The following is a 22,528-nucleotide window of genomic DNA, read 5'->3' on the forward strand; positions in this document are numbered from 1 at the left end:
TGCTTCAATATACAAGCTTAAATTCTTCTCAGCTTTTTTTCTTTAAAATCTCACCTGTCGGGAATAACTCTCAATTTCCTCTGCACGTTTCTGATACCAGTGAGTAAGTGTCTCAATAGATGGGGTAGCAGTTCTATATTTCAACATTTCAGGCTGCTCTTCATAAAGAAACTCAGCTTCATCTTGTGGACTGCAATCTACTATTACTCTACAGGGAAAAAAAGGAACAGAACATTGAGATTGAACAGGAAACTCAGACATGCAGGACTGTAAAATGTTACAATGCTGAATGACAACATTTATCAGCAAAACAAACTAGTCATGGTGCAATACTGTTAATGGAAACACCAAGTTGAGACTAGAATTGTTTAGTACAGCCTATCAAGCAACACAACTTTTCTAAAATGTTTAGAAACTAATGAATAAAACTGAATTCAGAATAAGACATTCTTTAAAAAATTACATTTTTGTCTTCATGTTGGGTTACCAAATTTTTATTTGCTTCACAAGTTTAGTCACAGCATTTCTCAGTATAAGGATATACTTTTCTCAAAATATAATAGGCCATATCATGCTAGCCATTAGATGCAGTTCCAAATGGAAGCACCAGTATTCAGCTGCTTAAGTCCTAGATTTCTACCCATATGCTGTGAAACATAGAAGACCGTGACTTGCTGACAAATTCAGAATGCCAAATCTATCAGTTTGTTCTAACACTGAACTCCTCAAACCTGACAGGATTTCCCAGCATTTAAACATGCACCGGAATCTAAGACACTAGCGATTTTTGTGGGAACTGGGAACAGATTTGGAAGGCAAGTCAAGTTATTTTACCTCACTTCAATTAGGTTAATTACTTAAGTCAATTTTAAGTACACATTCACATTAATGACAGTTTTTCCAGCCAGAAAAGGCCAATCCCAGTTTTGCAGGGTATTTTATGACTTTTTACCATGTTTGTCTTTTCCTTCTAAAATGATTAACAGAAGTCACTAGATTGACTAACTCCCTTTTCTTCATGATGAAGAAATCTATCTGTTCATTACCTCTTTTGTCAAGAATCATTTAAACTATCGATTTGCTTCTTACTTTCCACTTTAGATTCATAATTCCATTTAAGTAAGCACAGCAATGGTAAATAGATTTAAATAACAAATTGCATTCTTTTACCTTAAACTTGGTTCCTCGCACCAATCCAGATCTTGATGTCTTCGTTCATTCCATGGCAATGCCACCAAGTCACTGCAACTATCAATAAATCTGTCAAGAAAAATTGGAGTGCATTTAATACAAAGCTTTTCATCATCTTAGCAAGAGAAGGAAAAGCACCTCTGAATAAATTTTCATGAATTACAAATACAAGTCATTCTAATCATAGTTCATTTTCATGTAATGACATTTTCACTTTTAATACAAGTGAATCTAAGTGATGCATTGGATAAAACATGTTGTTTCCAACAATAAGCAAAATAAGTGACATTAATATAGTAAATCCACAGGAAAGTTGCTCAATGTATGATTATGTGAAAAGTTGCCTGGGTAAACCAACACCTACGACTTGAAAAGCTCAGCTACAGGGAAAGATTAATGATAGACTAATTGATGCCCTGTGATAAATAGTATTTGAAGAAATTACTCATTGGAGAAAGTAAGTCATTACAATTGTAAAACCTGATCAATGTATTTCAATAAAGACAAAACAAGTCACAAAAGTCATTTAAAACATTATAATCAGACAAATCAATCATTTTATTGGTACAGGTAGATGTATAACATTTTCTGGTTCCATTCATCTCTAAAGACTCAATGAAAAATACACTGAAACAATGCCAACGTCTCATTGGAAAACAATTGAAATATTATTAGTGACTGCAAGCCCAAATGTAGCATAATAATTCTACCAGGTATTTGAGAGTAGATAATTACTGGTTACTGTATATTATTTCTTTATAAGATACATGCCATATGATGCTTTCAATATTAACCTCAACAAGAAAAAAATTAAAATACTATCAGAGATATCAAAAAAGAACAAAACTATCATGACTATTCATTCATGCAAATGAAAGCCAGACACAAGATTCTTCAAGGCTGCAAACACTTTGGAATTTTGCAGTTCTCCATTTACTATATAGAACATGACAGGACCTTAAAATTTCAGGTTAACAGTAAATAAAATCAATTTTATGTTCATGGTCATGACTCATTTATCGCAATGAAAATAAGAAAATGGCATATATTTTTTCTTTTCTTTTCACTCTTCAAAATATTGAGTTTTCTGTGCCAACAACAGGACCAACTGTTTTAAAATTTCTAAAACAGTACAATGGAGCATTTGAAGCTTTCATCATGAACAGAAAAATCAGGAAGCTGATTTTCCACCATTTGGTTCATTCCAGACCATGTTTTATCCAAATACACTTTCAGATGATACTAATAATGAAGAAAATTTTCTACTGCTGGATTAAGTATGCCTACAGACTGGTTTTACGCAATATATTAATTATAAAGGCCTACAAAAATAATGGACAATTAATTGAAACAAAATCAAATAAATACTCAGCAGGTCAGAAAACATTGTGGAAAGTAAAACTGCACTTTTTACAAAATCTTAATATCTTTGTGCCTTAGTAATCTAATGACAAGAAACCATATAAAAAGATCTTTAAAAAGTAATCCAATTAAGATTTTGCAGCGTAATATCCACTTGTAACTAAATCAAATTGATATGCGCATATATTAAATTATATCAAAATCATGCACATGAATATTCAGAACCTTTACTTAACGGCTTCATACTTAGTTTAAAAAATACACCAGAAGTAAATTAATTTTGGCCTAGTATTATTTTTCTGCTCTCAGTTTTAATATCAAGGAAAACAGGATTACTGCATTACAGTTCTTCACATACATATTGCTCTGCTCTGCTGTAGTCCCAAACCAAGACTATAATGTCAACTATTTTTTATGGTCCTGAGCAATGATATTTCATTGTTGGAATTTAACTACATTAAACCTAGGCAAAATACATTTGAGAGGCACACATGTAGTGCTGTAGATATTATTAGATATTCTGGTCTACTGTAAACACAAACTCAGATTCAGCAATGGCTGCCTAATTAGTTGGTCAAAACATTTTTCTTGAGAATTGATTCACTTTGTTCTATATTTACTGACACGAGGACATAATTTTTGGGATTCAGTGTTGTTACCATAGGTTAGACTTCATAATTTAAATCCATTAGAACAATACAGACTCCTTGATCTTTGATGTTGTGCAGAACTATATATTCCTACCAAAAAAAAGGACTAAATCCTTCCTACCACATTACCCTCTATTTTTCTTTCATCCATGTGCCTGTCAAAGCATCTCTTAAATGCCCCGAATGTTTCAGACTCCAACACCACCGCAGCAAAGCATTTCAGGCTCCCACAATGCTTTGTGTAAAAAAACTTAACCTCTTAACCCAAAACTTCCCTTCCTTCACTTTGTAGAGATATCCACTGGTGTTTCCTATGCTTGCCCTGGGAAAAAGGCACTGCCCGTCCACCTTATCTATGCTTCTCAGAATCTTGTTGACCTCTGTGAAGTCTCCTCTCATCCTTCTGTGCTCCAAAGAGAAAAGTCCCAGCTCTGCTAATCGTGCCTCAGAAGACTGATTTTCCAATCCAGGCAATATCCTGGTAAATCTCCTCTGCACCTTCTTCATAGCTTCCACATCCTTCCTGATGAGGTGACCAGAACTGAATACGATACTCCAAGTGTGGTCTTATCAGAGATTTGTAGAGTTGCAACATGACCTCTCGACCCTTGAACTCAATACCCCTATTAATGAACCCCAACATCCCATAGGCCTTCTTAACAATACTATCAACTTGCATGGCATTCTTGAGAGTGGAATGGATTTGGATCCCAAGGTTCCTCTGTTCCTCCATCCTGTTAAGTATCCGACCATTAACCCTGTACTCAGAAGTAAAACGCGAAGGTCTGCGAACACCATGGTTGGAGAAAAAACAATGTTGGAGAAACTGGCTGAGAAAGTGTTAGCTTACTTGCTATGAGAGAGATAAGGCCAAGTGAGGTAGTTTAATCCTACAATTGAGTCAGCTCAAGCAGTAGGTTGCTCTGGTTGCAGGATGTAGGAAATCTGGGACAGTGAACTTGCCCCTGATGACTACACCTGCAGAAGGTGCATCCAGGTGCAGCTCCTTACAACTTGAGTTAGGGAATTGGAGCAAGCGTTGAATGAACTGCGGATTTTGAGAGAGTGTCAGGGAGGTGGTGATCCCAATAATTCAGGAGAAAGGGAAGGGGAAGATCCAGACAGGGCAGAGTACTCCTGTAGCCATTCACATCAACAACAGCTATATCATTTTGGATACTGTTGATAAGGTCCTACAAGTGACAAGTCGAGGTGGTCATGTCTCCGGTGCAGAGGCTGGCCCCCTGGCTCAAAAAGGAGCGGGGAGGGGGAGAAGAGGAGAGCAATAGTGATTGGGGTCTTGTTGGTTAGACAAGTGGATAGGATTTTGCTGGATAAGATCAAGGCTCCCAGATGGTACGTTGCCTCCCAGGTGCCAAGATCAGGGACATCTCTGATCAACTACACCGCATTCTAGAGGGGGAGGGCGAGCAGCCAGATGTCGTGATCCACGTGGTGACCAATGACTTAGATAGAAATGGGTATGAGTCCTGAAGGAAAAATATAAGGAGTTGGGGAAAGAGTTAAAAAGCAGGACCTCAAGGGTGGTAATCTCGGGATTACCATGTGCTAGAAAGGGTAGGAATAGGAAGATGTGGTGGATGAATGTGTGGCTAAAAAGTTGGTGCAGACAGGGATTCAGATTTGTGGATCATTGGGAACTCTTTTGGGGAAGGTCTGATCTCTACAAAAAAAGGACAGGCTTCACCTGTACTGAAGGGGGACCAATATCCTAGCAGGTAGGTTTGCTGGATCTGCTGGGGAGGGTTTAAACTAATTTGGGGCAGGGGGGTGGAAATCAGAATGAAAATATGGAGATTAGGGTAGAAGGACAACTAGATCTGAAGGGAGAGAGGAATCAGATTGTGAAAATTAATGGAGGAGAGGAGGTAGTAAAAGTAGATGGTAATCAAAGGAGTGAATGTGGGGGAATTCTCTCAAGCATATATATTTCAATGTAAGGAACATGGTAAGTAAGGAAGATGAGCTTAAGCATGGATTGAAACTTGGAAATATGATATTGTAGCCATTAGTGAAACTCGGTTACAGGATGGGCATGATTGGCAGCTACATGTTCCAGGATTCTATTGCTTTAGGCCTGATAGAACAGGGGAGATAAAAGATGGAGGAGTCGCACTGCATGTTAGATAAACCATTACAGTGGTGCTATAGCAGGATAAACCAGAGGGCTCATCCAGTGAGGCTATATTGGTGGAAGTGAGGAATGGGAAAGGCATAAAAACACTAATGGGGGTATATTATGGACCCCCCCCCCCCCACCCCTCCAATGGACAGAGGGAATTAGAAGAGCAAATTTGTAAGGAGATAGCATAAATGTGTAATAAACATAAGGTGGTGATTTTTAGGACATTTTAACTTTCTATTCATTGACTGGGACACCCATACTGTAAAAGAGTTGGATGGGTTGGAGTTTGTCAAATGTGTTCAGGAAAGTTTTCTAAATCAATACATAGAAGAACAGACTAGAGAGGGGGCAGTTTTGGATCTTCTATTCAAGAACGAGATAGTTCAGGTGACAGAAGTTTGTGTCAAGAGATCATAATACTATTAGTTTTAGGATAATTATGGAGAAGTATAGGGCTGGGCCTAAGGTTTAGATTCTTGATTGGAACAAGGCTAATTTGAGGAGATGCAAAAGGATTTACGTGTGGATTGAGATCATTTATTTTCTGGGAAGGATGCAACAGATAAATGGAGGATATTCAAAGAGGAAATTTTGAGAGTATAGCATTAGTATGTCCCTGTGAGGATTGAAGGAAAGGTTAGAAAATATAGGGAGCCTTGGATTTCAAGGGATATTGTGAATTTGGTTAGGAGGAAGCAGAATGTGTACAATAGGTATTGTTACAGAGTTCTGTGTTGTGTATTGGCCTAGGTGTTGTGTGGTTTTATGTTAAAAAGTGACAGTTTGCCTTTAAGAGCCACGGTGAAGATGGACTGCTGAGAGAGTGGGAGACGGCCTGAGCATGTGTAGAAAATGATCTAAAAAAATTTCTGGACTTGGATGATAAACCACCACTGGGGATGCTGTGGAGTAGAAGAAAGCCCAGAGCATAAGTCATGGTCTGGAGGACAGTTTAGAATGTTGGGATTTCAAAAAGGATGAACATTCCAAAGGCAGCCAGAAGGATGGACCAATCCAGTTGTTCCTCTCTCTGCAAGCAACACAAGACAACTTTGAATTTTGTGCTCTCTCTCTCTCACACACACACACAAAGATTTTTTGGCTTCAGTTTACCAAACAAACTGAATTTTGTTTATGATCTTTGCTTCGGTTGAGATCGAAGTTTTGTGAGTCTTGTGTGTTTTGTGTTTGTTTTGTGTCTAAGTTTTTCTGTGGGCTGGTTGGAAGTGTAGCTTAGACTTTCGTTACGTATGTTATATTTAGGCTGGGGAAGTTATTAGTTTTACACTGTTATAGAGATTTGCATAGTAACCAGTGGGCATTGTTATAAAGGGGGGGGGGGGATTTTGAATTAAAGTTTGAAGGTGAATTTTTGTTAATAAAGTAATTGTTCATCTTTACCCCTGTGTGATATGCCTTCTTTGCGGTGCTGGTTTGATCTTGTAACATAATTTGGGGATTCGTCCAGGATCAAACCAATTTGGAAGCTTTAGGGGTGATTGACTTGTGCTTAGTTATCAGTTGTCTGAGTTTGACTCAATCTCCAGCTTGAAATTAAAAATAAACGGTGAGTGTATAAATCACCAGCAGAAAAACCATCAATTATGAATATTGACCAGTTCATAGCTAACCCTTCAGTGGTTAATTTAAAGATGGCTAAAAAGTCAGAACTGATGGTTATAGTTAGCAAGTTAAAACTTCTTACACTAAGAACTTAGATGAAAAAAAAAAGGAAATTGCCTGAAAGATTGATAAGCACTATGTAGGAAAGGGGGTATTTGAAGAAGCTGCATTAGAACAGTTTCCAAAGGAGAAAACTTCAGGGAAAGTAAAGTTGACTTTGAGAAAACTAGAGTTAGAGGAAAAAAGAGAGGCAGAATGGAAAGCCGAACACGAAGCAGTAAGACAGGCAGAAATGGAGATATAAGGGCAGCTGCAAGGGAGGAGAGAGCAGCCACAAGGGAGGAGAGAGAAAGAAAGGAAATGTGATCTAGAACTAGCTAAATTGAGGCAGACCCTAACACAAAGAGAGGGAGAAGCCCAAAACCCACATGCTGGTCAGGAGGAGAGTTTTCTGGTCAGTAGAAAAGTGAGGTTAGCTCCTCCATTTGAGGAAGCTGAAATAGACCAGTATTTTCAGCATTTTGACAAAGTAGCTTTAAATTTAAAATCTCCACCAGACCAGTGGTCACTCCTGCTACAAAGTGTTGTTAAAGGGAAAGCCCAACAGGTGTACTTATGTCTCACTGTACAACAAGCAGCTGATTACGAATTTGTAAAGCAGGCTATACTCCAATCTTATGAACTAGTCCCAGAGGCTTATAGACAACAGTTCAAAAATATTAATGAGAAAGTTGAAACTACAAGTGATACCTGGCAGCGAAAAAGGCAAGTTGTAATTCCTAAAACTTAAAGGAATGAAATATTAAAGTTGGCTCATAGTATACCTTTAGGAGGTCATCATGGAGTGAAGAAGATGGTAGAAAAAATAAGAAAACAGTTTTACTGGCCGAAATTAAGAAAGGATGTTGTGAACTTTTGTAGAACCTGTCACACTTGTCAACTGGTGGGCAAGCCTAATCAAGTGGCACCTTTACAACCCATCCATGCTTTCGGGCAGCCCTTCTCAAAAGTGATAGTGGATTGTGTTGGCCCATTGCCAAAAACCAAAGCAGGAAATGAATATTTGTTAACACTCATGCGCACAGCTTCAAGGTTTCCAGAGACTTTTCCCCTGAGAAACATTAAAGCGAAGATTATTGTGAAGTCTATGCTAAACTTTTTCACACTGTTTGGCCTATGAAGGGAAATTCAATCAGACCAAGGGAGTAATTTTATGTTTGGAATATTTCAACAGGTGGTGTATGAATTGGGAGCCCATCTAATTGTGTCGTCTGCCTATCATCCTGAAAGTCAAGGAGCCTTGGAAAGGTTCCATTAAACTGTGAAAAATATGATGAGGGCTTATTGCTTGGAAAATAATAAGGATTGGGATGAAGGAATCCATTTGTTATTGTTTGCTGTTAGAGAGGCAACTCAGGAGTCTCTTGGCTTTAGTCCATTTGAGTTGATGTTTAGTCATGAAGTCAGGGGACCATTACTATTGTTGAAGGAACAGTGGATACATAATGATATACAATCAAATCTGTTGGATTATGTTTTCAAATTTAAAAACAGATTACATCAGGCTTGCGCGATGGCAAGGAAAATTTTAAAAACTGCTCAGGGAAAAATGAAAATTCAGTATGATCCAAAAGTAAAAATTAAGGACATTAAACCTGGCGACAATGTATTGGTTTTGTTTCCAATGCAGTCAAACCCTTTGAGAGCTCAGTTTTCAGGACCATATAAGGTAAAATCAAAAATTGCCAGGTCACCTATGTCATTGAGACACCTGATCATCGAAGAGAGACACAGGTCTGTCGCGTGAACATGCTTAAACCTTACTTTAAGAAAATGACAGTGGAGGAGACTAAGATTCCAACCAAGGTGCTAGTTATCGAGGAAAGTAAAGAGGAGATAAGTTTCGGGGAAGGTCATGGAGCACAGAAAGTGATAAGCCCCAGGCTGAAAAATTCTATAGTTTTGCAAATCTTGGACACCAAGTTAATGCATTTGACTAAATCAGAAAGGTAAGAAATGAAGACATTACTTACGAAATTTAAGGATATATTGCCAGATGTTCCAGAAGAACTACTGTGGCTTGTCATGATGTGGAGGTCAGTGATGCTAAGCCTATTAAGCAGCATCCTTACCGAGTTAATCAGGAAAAGAGCAGATTGTTGGATCAAGAGGTGGATTATATGCTCAAAAATGACATCATCAAGTTCAAATTGGAGTTCACCCTGTATTCTGTCTAAGCCAGATGGTTCAATTAGGTTTTATACAGATTATCGAAAGGTAAACATGGTGACAAAGACCGATGCGTTCCCTATTCCCAGAATAGATGATTGTACAGATAAGGTGGGGAAGGCTAAGTTTCTTACAAAGATTGATCTCCTAAAAGGATACTGGTGTGTTCCTTTGACAGAGAAAGGCAGAGAGATTTCTACATTTGTTAAACCTTCGGGATTGTATGAGTATAATGTTATGCCTTTCGGGATGAAAAATGCACCTGGCACATTTTAGAGAATGATTAATGCAGTAATTCAGCAGTAATTCAGGGTTTAGAGCACACAGAAGCCTATTATCGATGATTTAGTAATTAGTACGGATACATGGGAAGGGCACATGCTTGAATTAGAACAGTTATTTCAGAGACTGGTGGAAGCACACTTCAGAGTGAATTTGCACACGAGTGAGTTTGGATATGCCACTGTAATTTATCTGGGTTATGTGGTAAGACAGGTACAGGTGGCACTGGTTGGAGCAAAAGTATTGGCTATCACTGCGTTCCCTATCCCCGATAATAAGAAAGCTCTTCAGAGATTTCTAGATCTTCAGAGATTTACAAAATCGTAGATTTTGTAAAAACTTTGCAGAAATTGCACTCCCATTAACAAAACTACTCGGAAAGAAAGAAAAATGTATCTGGGCAAATGCATCCCAGGAAGCGTTTCTGAAGTTAAAGGCCATTTTATGCCATCAGCCTGTACTTTTGTCCCCTAACTTTGAAACCGACTAGCCGTGGACGCCAGTGACGAAGCAGTAGGTGTTGTACTGTTACAGAAGAAGGATGGTGATGGAGTAGAGCATCCTATTCTATACTTCTCGAAAAAGTCTAATGACCATCAACAAAATTACTCGACCATTGAGAAGGAGTTATTAGTGTTTGTTTTAGCATTGCAACATTTTGATGTGTGCATTTACTGCTCAAAAACCATTAATATATATTGATCATTAGTTTTTCAGTCTAAAATGAAAAATAAGAAGACAGTTATTGAATTGGAGCTTGCTATTACAAGAGTATGATTTAATTATTACACACATAAAGGGGATGGATAATGTAATAGCAGATTCTTAGTCAAGATGTTAATCTGGGTAGATAAGAATCTAATCACATAATTACTGTAAAAAAATGGAGTGTTTATTTTATTTATGTAATATTTCCATTAATTGTTAAAAATTTGTTTTCGTGGACCAATTTATTTTAGCCCAGGAGGTGTTATTGAGTTCTGTGTTGTGTATTGCCTATGTGTTGTGTGGTTTTATGTTAAAAAGTGAGTTTGCCTTAGAGAGCCAAGGTGAAGGTGGACTGCTGAGAAGAGTGGGAGATGGACTGAGCATGTGCAGAAAATGATCTAAACATTCTGGACTTGGATGATAAACCACCACTGGGGGAGCTGTGGAGTGGAAGAAAGCCCAGAGCATGAGTCATGGTCTGGAGGAGAGTTTAGAATGTTGGGATGTAGACAGCCAGAAGGATCCAAACCAAGCCAGTTGTTCCTCTCTCTGCAAGCAACACAAGAAGACAACTTCGAATTTTGTGCTCTCTCTCTCAAAGATCTTTTGGCTTCAGTTTACCAAACAAACTGAACTTTGTTTATGATATTTGCTTCGGTTGAGATAGAAGTTTTGTGAGTCTTGTGTGTTTTGTGTTTGTTTTGTGTCTAAGTTTTTCTGTGGGCTGGTTGGAAGTGTAGCTTAGACTTTGATTACAGATGTTATATTTAGGCTGAGGAATTTATTAGTTTTACAGAGATAGAGATTTACATAGTAACCAGTGGGCATTGTTATAAAAGGGAGGATTTTGAATTAAAGTTTGAAGGTGAATTTTTTTGTTAATAAAGTAATTGTTCATCTTTACCCGTCTAATATGCCTTCTTTGACGTTGCTGGTTTGATCTTGTAACAGTATAGACAGCAGGGAATATATGAAATGCTTGAGGAATATAAAGAGTGCAAAAAAATCTTAAGAAAGAAAGTAGAAAGGCTAAAAGAAGATATGAAGCTGTTTTGACAGGCAAGGTCAAAATAAATCCAAAAGGTATCTACGGGTACATTAAAAGAAAAATAGTGAGGAATAAAAGTGGGTGCCTTGAGGATCAGAGGGGTAGGATATGTGAGAAGTCAGAAGTGATGGGGCAAATTTTAAATGGTTTTCTTTTTCTTCAGTATTCACTAAGGAAATAAGGAAAACTAGTAGTGAGGTCACAGATTAATGAGGAAGTAGTACTGGCTATTTTAAAGAAAATAAAGGCGGATAAATCTCAGGGTCCTTACAAGATATTCCCTAAGACCTTGAGGGAGATTAGTCTAGAAATAGCGGGGCCCTGACAGAAATATTTAAAATGTCATAGCCATGGGGAAAGTGCCGGAGTGATGGAGGATAGCTCATGTTGTTCCAATATTTAAAAAAGGCTCTAAAAGTAAGCCTGCTAATTGTAATCCTACGAATCTGACGTCTGTTGTTGGTAAATTAATGGAGAACGTTCTTAGAGATGGTATATACCATTTTTTTTTTATATGGACAGGGACTGATTAGAAGTAGTCAAAATGGTTTTGTGCATGGTAGATCATGTTTACTAAATCATAGAATTTTTTGAGGTTGCTAAGAAAGTTGATGAAAGGAAGGCTATGAATGTAGTCTATACTGACTTTAGTAAGGCCTTTGCCAAAGTTCCACAAAAGAGGTTAGTTAAGAAGGTTCAATCGTTAGGTTTTACTATTGAAGTAGTGAAATGGATTCAGCAATGGTTAGATGGGAGATGCCATTGAAGGCCGATGACTAGTGGAGTGCCTCAGCATTCGGTACTGGGTCCATTGCTGTTTGTCATAAATATTAATGATCTAAATGACAGGGTAGAAAATTGGATTAGTAATTATGGAGATGATACAACAATTCCTGGTGTTCTGGACAATTAAGGTTTTCAAAGCTTGCAGTTGGATATGGGCCAGTTAGAAGAGTGGGCAGAAAGATGGCAGATAAAGTTTAATAATAAGTGTGAGGTGCTACTTTTTGGTAGGTCTGAGCAGCAAATGTCATACACATTAAATGGGAGACAATTGAGGAGTGCAGTAGAATAAAGGGATTTAGGAATTCTGGCACATAATTCCCTGAAAGTGGTCACATATATAGGGTGGTGAAGAAAGCATCTGGTATGTTGGTCTTCAGAAATTAGAGTTTTGAATACAGTAGTTGGGCTGTTGTGTTGAAGTTGTAAGGCCAAATATAGAATAATTGTCTGCAGTTTTGGTAGCTGAATTATAGGAAAGATATCAACAAAATAGAGAGAGTGCAGAGAAGATTTATAAGAATGTTGCCTGGATTTCGGGGTTTGAATTACAGGGAAAGGTTAAACAGGCTAAGGACTTTATTACCTGGAGTGCAAAAGATTGAAGGGTAACTTGATAGAGGTATTTAAAATTATGAGGAAGATAGATAGAATAAATGTGGATAGGCTTTTTCCATTGAGAGTGGGGGAGATTCAAACAAGAGGACATGAATTGAGATTGACAGGGAAAGTATAGGGGAAAACATGAGGGGGAATTTCTTTACTCAGAGGATGGTGGGAGTGTGCCATGAGCTTCTGGGCAAAGTGGTAGATGCGGGCTCTATCTTAATATTTAAGGAGAAATTGGATAGTTATATGAACGAGAAAGGTATGGAAGGTTATGGGCGGGGTGCAGGTCAATGGGATTAGATGAGAGAAGGTGTTCGGCATGCACTAGAAGGGCTGAATTGGCCTATTTTTGTGCTATAATTGTTATATGGTTATAAACTCACAGGTCCAACAGTATACTTTATATAGCACTGATACTCAGCCTTCTGGTTTGACCTTCCAAAATGTATCACCTCACACTTTTCCAGATTGAATTCCATCTGCCACTTTTGCATCCAACTCTGCATCCTGTCTAAATCATTTTGTAACCCACGGCAATCTTCAGTACCATCCACAACTCCTCCACCCTTCGTATCATCTGCAAACTTACTGACCCATCCTTCCACCTCTTCATCCAGGTCATTTATATTTTAAAAAAATCACAAAAGAGCAGAGGTCCCAGAAGAGATCCCTGCAGAACTTCGTTAGTCACTGACCATTAGAATACTTTCCGTCCACTACCACTGTCTTCTTTATTCATGCAAACCAATTTTTAATCGACACAACCAAGGCACCATGGATCCCATACCTCATGAATTTCTCAACAAGTTTCTCATGGGGGACCTTTTCAAAATGTCTTACTAAAATCCATATAGAACACATCTACTGCCCTACCTTCATCAATTTCTTTTGTAACCTCCTCAAAAACTCAATTAAACTCATGAGGCCTGACCTTCCCCTCACAAAACCATGCTAACTATCGTTCAGTAGATTGTACTTCTCCAAATGCTCACAGATCCTATCCTGAAGAATCTTCTCCATTAGCTTGCACACCACTGATGTTAGCCTCACTGGTCAAAATTCCCAGGATTCTCCCTATTACCTATTTTAAACAAGGGGACTTTTGCCCTTCTCCAATCCTCCGGCATCTCCTCTGTGGTCAAAGAGGATTCAAAGATCACAGTTTATGCCCCAGCTATCTTTTCCCTCCCTTCCCACAACAACCTAGGACATATCACATCTGGTCCCAGGGACTTAACAATCTTAATATTTAAGAAGATCCAACACTTGCTCTTCCATAATCTTAACATCATCCAGCACACAAGCATGTTCTATTCTTATCTCACTCTGATCAAGATTCTTTTCTCTTGTGAATACTGATGCAAAGTATTCATTTAGGGCCATCCCAACCTCTTCCGCCTCCAGACTCATTGGCTCCTTTATCCTTAAGAGGCCCCATCTTCATTCTCATCATTCTTCTGTTCTTCACATATGCATAAAACACCTTGTTCTCCTTAATCCTACTTGCCAAGGCCTTCTCTTAACCCCTTTAAGCTCTCCAAAGTGCTTTCTTAAGTTCCTTCCTGACTTCCCTATAATTCTCATGAGCCCTTCCTGTTTCCGAAATCTAATACAGTAAAACCCCATTAGAACGTGGTAATTGGGGTCCAAGATTTCATACCGCGTAACAGCCGAGTCGCAGAACAGATGCACACATGTCAGAGTGCTCACAGGTAATCAAACCAAAATAGCCACCCTCCCCACTGCCGTCAGCCCCCCATTCCACTCCGCTGCCGACAGCTACGGGACTTCGGGGGGCTGTCGGCAGTGGGGAGGGGGGCTGTCGGCAGCGGGGAGGGGGGCTGTCGGCAGCGGGGAGGGGGGCTGTGGGCAGCGGGGAGGGGGGCTGTGGGCAGCGGGGAGGGGGGCTGTGGGCAGCGGGGAGGGGGACTGTGGGCAGCGGGGAGGGGGACTGTGGGCAGCGGGGAGGGGGGCTGTGGGCAGCGGGGAGGGGGGCTGTGGGCAGCGGGGAGGGGGGCTGTGGGCAGCGGGGAGGGGGGCTGGGGCAGTGGGGAGGGGGGCTGTGGGCAGCGGGGAGGGGGGCTGTCAGGTGGCTGCGCCTGCCCCAACTCAGGAGCCGGCATTTGCTCCGCGGCACCTGTTCCCACTGCAGATCTTTCAGGTGGCAGAACACTGCCTTTAGCGCTGCGACCTGAACATCCCTTCGTAGATGCCCGCAGCCAGCTCCGGAGCTGTATCCTCCTGGCGATTCAACCTGAAAGCAGCTTATAACAATTTCAATGAAAGAAAGCAAGCTCATTCTTTTAATATTGGTATTCTGAATTTTAATCAACTTATTTGCAAAGCTTGGGATCCACAGACCCACGCTATAAGCGATTCAGCGGATTAACGAATCGCGTTCTAATGAGGTTTCACTGTATATGCTTCCTTCTTCCTCTTAACAAGCTGTCTCACCTGTTATTTTTCTCAACCACACCCTTTCCTACTCTCTTTTCCCTGTCCCAGTGGGATAAACCTAACCTGAACAACGCACAAGTGGTCCCTAAACTTCTTCCACATGAATTCTGAGCTTTCACCCTTGAACATCTTTTTCTCCATTTACTCTCCCCAGTTCCTGCCTCATCCCATCATAATTAACCCTTCTCCAATTAAACACTTTTCCATTTTGTCTGCTTTTATCCTTGTCCATAGCTATGTAAAGCTCAGGGATTTGTGATCCCCCTCAACAAAATGGTCCCCCACTGATAGGTCCACCAAATGACCAGGTTCATTGCCCAGTATTAGATCCAATATTGCTTCTTCTCTCGTCAGCCAGTCCGCATACTGCGTCAGGAATCCTTCTTGTACACACCTGACAAATTCAGCCCCATCTAACCCTCTTGCAGTTAGGAAGTGCCAGTCAATATTAGGGAAGATAACATCTGCTATAACAACCCTGTAATTTCTCCACCATTCCAAAATTGGCCTGATCTGTTCCTTGATGACCCGAGGGCTATGTGGGGGCCTAAAGACTACTCCCAGTACAGTAATTTCTATATTCCTATTTCTGAATATTAGCATGCTGAACTTGTTATTTCTTTAGCCTCTTTCAAGCAGAACTAACAATCCTTCAACATTCAATTGCTTGGACAGGATCTATGCAAAGCAATAGGCTGATTTATTGCACAGAATTTATCACGAGCCCTGCAGTTATAATTGAAAATAAATTCAATTAGCATTGCTCATCCTTATGTGATAAGACGAGGGACAACGTATGTCATTCTTGCTGCATCACATGGCTGTTTTACTTGACCAACAATTGTCCTCTGGCTTTTCTGTATGAGACTGTCTGAAACAAGTTAGTTCTTTTAGAAAAGTATGTAGCATTCAACCTCAAAGCCATGGAGTAATTGATTATTGTTTGTTTTCTTGGCTATTTCTATCAGTTTCAACTGAAAGCTCACTTCATATTTTCATCAGATGCAATAACATGCAATTTCATAATAGCAATAACATCCAGCCAACACTCAGCAAGTCAATCCACATCATCTATGGGGCTGGTCAATGACCCATCTTAGGCACCACGAGCTTTGGGGGTTGACTTATACGCCGGTCAATGGGGAAGCTCAGGCAGCCAGAAAATGGGGATCAACTTATATGCCAGATATACCAGAAAACCCTTAAAATGAGGCTGAAAAAAGGGGGTCGACTTGTACACCAAAATATATGGTATATTTTGACATTTATTTTATTGGTTATTTAAAATAATATTTAAAGGTATATGGAGAGCTCAACAGAGAGTAAATATTTAGCACAAAAATAGCAGGGTGGAGACTCCAATTTAAGGGTGCCAGAGAGGGAACATTTTTTTCACAATGGCATCAAAGCTAAGGGGAAGGCATTTTTCGCGAGTTTCCAGGATTTCTTGATTATGTCACCATCAGAGCATGGGCAATATATGTGTTTTTCAAAAGGGGAAAATTACTTTACTGTATAAGTAATCAAAAGGGTCTAGTGATAGAACTGAATAGGTACAAATGTAAATATGAATAGAACGTTGAAATTTATCAGTTACAATATTAACGGAATAAATGTTCCCATAAAGAGGAAAAGAGTTTTGCCATACATTAAAAAAAATTTAAAGGCAGATATAGTTTTCCTACAAGAAACATATCTTACAAAAGTGGAACACAATAAGTTAAAAAAGCGACTGAGTGGGACAAGCCATATCCTCCTCTCTTAACAACAAAGAAAAATTAATAGCAATTTTAATAAACAAAAATATACCAGCATTGGCCGAAGACACATCCTTTGACCCAGCATATTGTTGGTTATATGCAGAATCCTGGATGCTCATAAATATCTATGCAACAAATTTTGATGATAAATCCTTTATACAAAATGTCTTCTTAAAAACAGTAGAAGGTCGGCAAAATGTACTGATCAAAGGAGATTTTAATTTTTGCTTGGATCCCATCCTGGATAAATCAGCAAGGAGAGTAACAAAGACAAAAGCTCCGAAAGTTACTCTGGTCTTTTATGAAAGATTTAAACCAGATCAATGTATTGAGACAGTTACACCCCATGACGAGAGATTATTCATTCTACTCAAATACTCATGACTCCTATACAAGAATAGATTTTCTCTAAATGTCTGCACAATTGAAAAATAGAGTGGTTGAAATGGAATACGTAACTAGACTACTCTCTGGCCACTCGCCTCTGACTTAACAATATCAATCCCCAAGAAGCAAGAAAATGTATACAGATGGTGTCTTAATCCTACACTATTGAGAAGGACAGACTTCTGTAAATTTATCAGGGAACAAATAGAATTGGTTTGTGAAACAAACAAACTCTCTACTAATGATAGTTTCCTAATATGGGATACATTAAAAGCTTGCTTGAGGGGACAGATAACTTCATATACAAAAAAAAGAATAAAAGGTAGAGGTCAATGGGGTAGAAAAGAAATAACAGAATTGTAAAAAGAATACCAGAGAAAGAGTTAAAAAAAAACTTAAGTAAACAAAAAAATTGAAATATGATTCTTTAAAAACATAAAGAATAGAAAAAAAAACTATTTTAAAGTCAAAAACAGAAGTACAATGAATTGGGAGATAGAGCACATAAAGTTTTGCCATGGCAATTAAAGGCAGAGGAGACATTAAGGATGATAAATGCAATTCAAAAAGAGCCGGAAAATTAACATATAATCAGAAAGAAATCAATGACACTTTGAAACAATATTATACAAAGCTACATGAATCAGACTTGAGAGGGGACTCCACTGAAATAGTTAAATTTCTCTTGGCGATTGAACTGCCAAAATTAGAAGATAGAGATCAGATGGAATTAGATACCCCCTTTACTGGAGAAGAGTTCAAAAAAGCCTTGAATACATTACAAGCAAATAAGGAGAGGATGGTTTCCCACCTGAATTTTATAGACAATTTAAAGATCTTTTGATACCTCTCATAATGGAGATAGTGGATCGGGCCAAGGAAACTAAGGGTCTTCTAGAATCGTTCTCAAAAGCTATCGTTAATGATACATGTACAAAATTCTTTATCCAGAACCTTGGGAGACAGTGTGTTCCGAATTTCAGATTTTTCCAAATTTCAGAAAGCCAGATTTAAACTCACCCAAATTGTGCTGACATATTCACCCCCACCCTTTCCAATCGCGCTGCCTGTCTCTCCCCCTCGCCGGATAAAAACTATATCATAAACCACGAGCCAAAATTATAACTAATAGCCAAATGTCATCAATGATCCAGTGGACAGGGTTCCCACCATCTCCAGGCCTCTTTATCTTGGTGATCAAACCATCAGCAGAAATTAAAAGGAGAGATTCGGATATAAGGGATTCAAAGTTGGCCAGAAAGACCATAAAATCAATTTATTAGCAGATAATGTGCTTCTAACCTTATCAGACTGGCTGAGTCTTTGACCAAACTGCAAACCACACTGGAAAAATATGGGAGAGTTTCAGGTTATAAAATTAATTTGGAAAAAAGTGAAATAATGCCATTAACAAATTTTGACTATGAAAGATACCAAAAAGTAAATTGGTTTAAATGGAAAATGGATGGAATTAAAAATTTAAGAATAATGGTAGATAAAAATCAATAAAATTTTAAAAGAATAACTATCTCCCCTCACTTAGAGAAATAGACTTACAAAGATGGAGAGATGTGCCTACTGCTTTATTAGAAGGGTTAATTGTATGAAAATGAAACCGATGTCGAGAGTGCAATACCTCTTTCAATCGTTGCCAATTTCTTTGCCAAAATCTTAAAGATTCTTAATGGTCATATAAGACAATTTCTTTGGAATAACAAAGTGCCAAGGATTGCTATGGAAAAATTGACAAGATGAGAAGATTAAGATTATCAGATTTTTAAAAAATTTAACAGCCCAGGCAAGGTTCTTATCATTTTTCGAAGAAAGGAATTCTCCCTCATGGATTCAAATGGGACTATGTTCTATGAGGTTTCAGCAAAAGATTTCATTTATAAATAGAATGTAAAATTAATAACCAAAAAAATAAATAACCCCATTCTAATATACAAGATTAAAATTTGGCATGTATTAATGACAGTATTGGAAACAAAAGTGGGGATATCACCAAAAGTACCAATGTGCCAAAATGAACTATTGCCAATTAACTTGGGCAATAGAATTTTAAATCTTTAGCATGAGAAAGGAATTAAATATATCGAAGATTGCCATCAAGAAGGGCTACTCATGTCCTTTGAACAATTAAAACAAAAATATAATCTGTCAAATGGAACCTTCTACAGCTTTGTTTAGTTGAAGTCCTTCTTGCAAGAGAGATGAGGTCCCACAATGGCCCCGCCCTCAAGTAACAAAGTGGAGGGGATGCTTTGACTGGGAAAAGCACTTAAATTTATAACTCAGATGTAATCTGCTCTCCAAGGCAAAAGTGTTAAGTCAGGCCAGAAAGGTCAAGAGAGAAGTGGGACTCGGATATAGGTGTTACAATACCAGAAGAATGCTGGTCTGACTGGTGTTTGGACACCATAACATCAACGATTAATATGAGATATGGATTGGTTCATATAATTTTTACATCAATTATATTTCACACCACAAATATTAAATACATCAAAATCTGAAATATATAAAATGTGCTTTAGATGTGGGATCGAAATTGGAACCTTTATACATTCTATATGGTCCTGTGTGAAGGCAAGACCATTCTGGCATGATAGCGCTGAAACATTAACAATAACAGGGGTGACCTTCACATATGATGCAGAGCTATACCTCTGGACAACCTCAAGGACGTGAGCAACAAATTAATTAAATTTCAAATCTTTTTTTTTAAAGGTAGCCCTGGCTGTGGCCAAGAAGTGCATAGCAATCACTTGGAAGTCCGACTCTCCCCTACTTATTGTTTGATGAGCTGGTGAGATGCATAGAGAAAAATAAATATGGCACTTTCATTAAGATATGGCAACCATATTTAGATTATGTAGGGCTCCAATGAAAACCTGATCTTTCAAGATATGTTAAAACGTGATACCCCAGAATAAAGAATTATGAAAGAAATAAGAGTTTTGACAGCATGAAAAGTTATATTCTTATATTGGAGGAGGGAAAAGGGAGGGAAATGTTTCCGTTTTCTTTGGTTTGTAAATATTTAATATTTAAAATGTATAAAAGTGTAGTGGACCAAGTTACTGCACGGTTAGATGGGCCGAATTGCAACCCCAGTCATCCAACTCAAAATGGCGTGGGTCCCCCTTCACTCCCGAGAAGCCCACAGTTGACGCACATGTTGCTCAGGGGACATCACCATTTCTGGGTGGCACACCAGGGAGTGACGTTGCGACACACTGACGTCACTTCCAGGAGCCAGCACACATGTCACCAGAAGTGGGTGTTTCCCCACGCACAGTGTGAGGAATTCAAACAATAAAGTCGCACTGTGTGGACATCTCTTAATTCCATAGTGCTGCCATAGCATACTCTACAATGGTGACCCTGACGGTTCCAAACTTTTTGGAACCCACCTTGAATGCGACCGAATGCAAGATACTGCTGCCACTACAGTCACAACAGCTGCAACCAATGCAGTGAGCATGCATTTGCTGTCCTGGGCGAGACAGTCCAGGAATTGGCTGCAACTGGCCGAGTCACAGTTCCACATCAGAGGCATTGTCTCAGAGGACACCAAGTTCTGGCACGTCGTCAGTGCCCTGGATGCCACCTCCGCCAGTGCCCTGGATGCTACCACCGCAGCCAAAGTAAGCTCCTTCATGGAAAATCCTCCCATGGAGTGCAAGTACAAAAAATACCCACTTTTCCTCCCCGATTCCCTGAATCTAGGCTGGCACAAGAGCACCTTTTGCATCATAAATATGCAAGGCCTGGGCGATAGGAACCCCTCCAAGCTCATGCATGAAATGGTGGCCCTAGCGGACTGACACACAAACTGTTTCCTTTTTGAGCCCCTGTTCTTCTCCAAGCTGCCAGTATATGTTTCCTCAGCAGTTTCCGACATGCCAAGGAAGCTGACAGACTTTTCCGTAACCCGTAACAGAGTTCAATCCACGTGCTACCCATCTACGCTGTTGGTGCAGCCACTTCAGCACCTCTGCCGGGCCCCCCAGCAGTAGCCGCGGCCCAAGCACAGCGCAATGAGCGCAAAGAGAAACAGAGGGGATACTGCTTCTACCACTGCAAAGGGGTCGAAATTCCTGGCGGTGCACCCCCCTGTGCTCCTACCTCACCCCCAAACCAAACATGGCAACAGGAAATGGGCAGGCTGGCCACTGATAGTGGCCTTGGCGGTTGGTACTCATAAAGGCATCCTCTACCTCAGGAACCAGCAGACAAAGAGGGACTTCCTAGTCAACATGGACACAGAGATTAGCCTCATCCTACCGATGTATTTCAAGACTAAACACAACCCCGAGGGCCTCCCGTTACAAGCAGCCAATGGCTTCTCCATTCCGAGTTATGGCACCTTTCTGGTGACAATCTATGCAACAGACACTATTTTCCAGTGGAAGTGGACAATCGCGACCGTGGGACAGGCCTTGCTCAGAACAGAATTCCTCTGGGTACATGAACTTTTAGTGGACTTGACCAGATGCCATTTTGTGGATGCTACCACATTCCAGTCATATCCCCTAACTCTGCAGCAACATCCTTTTTCTGCTGTTTGGTGTCCACTCTTAGGACCAACCTCAGCACCTCCCACAAGACAAACTCCAGCAAGCCAAGTCTGAGTTTGCCGCCATGGAGGAGCTGGGGATCGTCCACCATTCATTCAAACAGTCCCTGGGCACATGGTAGAGCTCCAGTGGCTAGTACCCTTGCTACGACTACAAGTGACTAAACAACGCTACAATCCAGGATAAGTACCCTATTCCACACGTCCAGGACTTCACCATGAGGCTCTAGGGCTGCCAGATCTTTTCCAAGGTGGACTTCATCAAGAGGTACCATCAGATTCCAGTGCATCCCAGCGATGTCCCGAAAACGGCCATCATCACACTCTTTGGCCCTTTGGATGCTGGTAGGACTGACGAATGCAGCCCAGACATTTCAGCGACTTATGGACGTGGTCAGCAGGGACCTCGACTTCATCTTCGTCTACCTGGATGACATCCTAACTGCCGGCCCCGACACCAGCACACAACAGGACACACCTGACTTGCTTTCTCGACAGGTTGCAGCAGTTCAGACTTATGGTGAACCCAGCCAAGTGCCAGTTCGGCCTAGAGACAAATCGATTTCCTGGGACATCGTATCACCTAAGAGGGAGCCAAATCACTGGCAGACAAGGTAGAAGCCATCCAAAACTTCCCCAAGCTGAGCACGATCAAAGTCCTGCAGGAGTTCCTGGGGATGGTGAACTTTTATCATCGGACCACCCTCATGC

At 39.9% G+C, this 22,528-nt stretch overlaps 1 protein-coding gene across 3 annotated transcripts in view; it reads right to left on the reverse strand.

The window, feature by feature from the left end:
* Positions 1-22,528, reverse strand: part of nbas (NBAS subunit of NRZ tethering complex) — a 292,652-nt gene that overhangs the window by 219,564 nt on the left and 50,560 nt on the right. For all 3 annotated transcript variants that reach the window (XR_011340415.1, XM_069886343.1, XM_069886344.1), the window contains exons 22-23: positions 1,171-1,260; positions 55-208 (exon numbers count right to left, since the gene is read on the reverse strand). Coding sequence is in view for 2 of the 3 variants with exons in the window: in XM_069886343.1 (XP_069742444.1) it covers positions 55-208; positions 1,171-1,260 (244 nt within the window). In the remaining variant the exon portion in view is untranslated. The remainder of the gene's footprint in view (positions 1-54; positions 209-1,170; positions 1,261-22,528) is intronic.

The sequence above is a fragment of the Narcine bancroftii genome, chromosome 6 (assembly GCF_036971445.1).
Source record: "Narcine bancroftii isolate sNarBan1 chromosome 6, sNarBan1.hap1, whole genome shotgun sequence".
NCBI lineage: Eukaryota > Metazoa > Chordata > Chondrichthyes > Torpediniformes > Narcinidae > Narcine > Narcine bancroftii.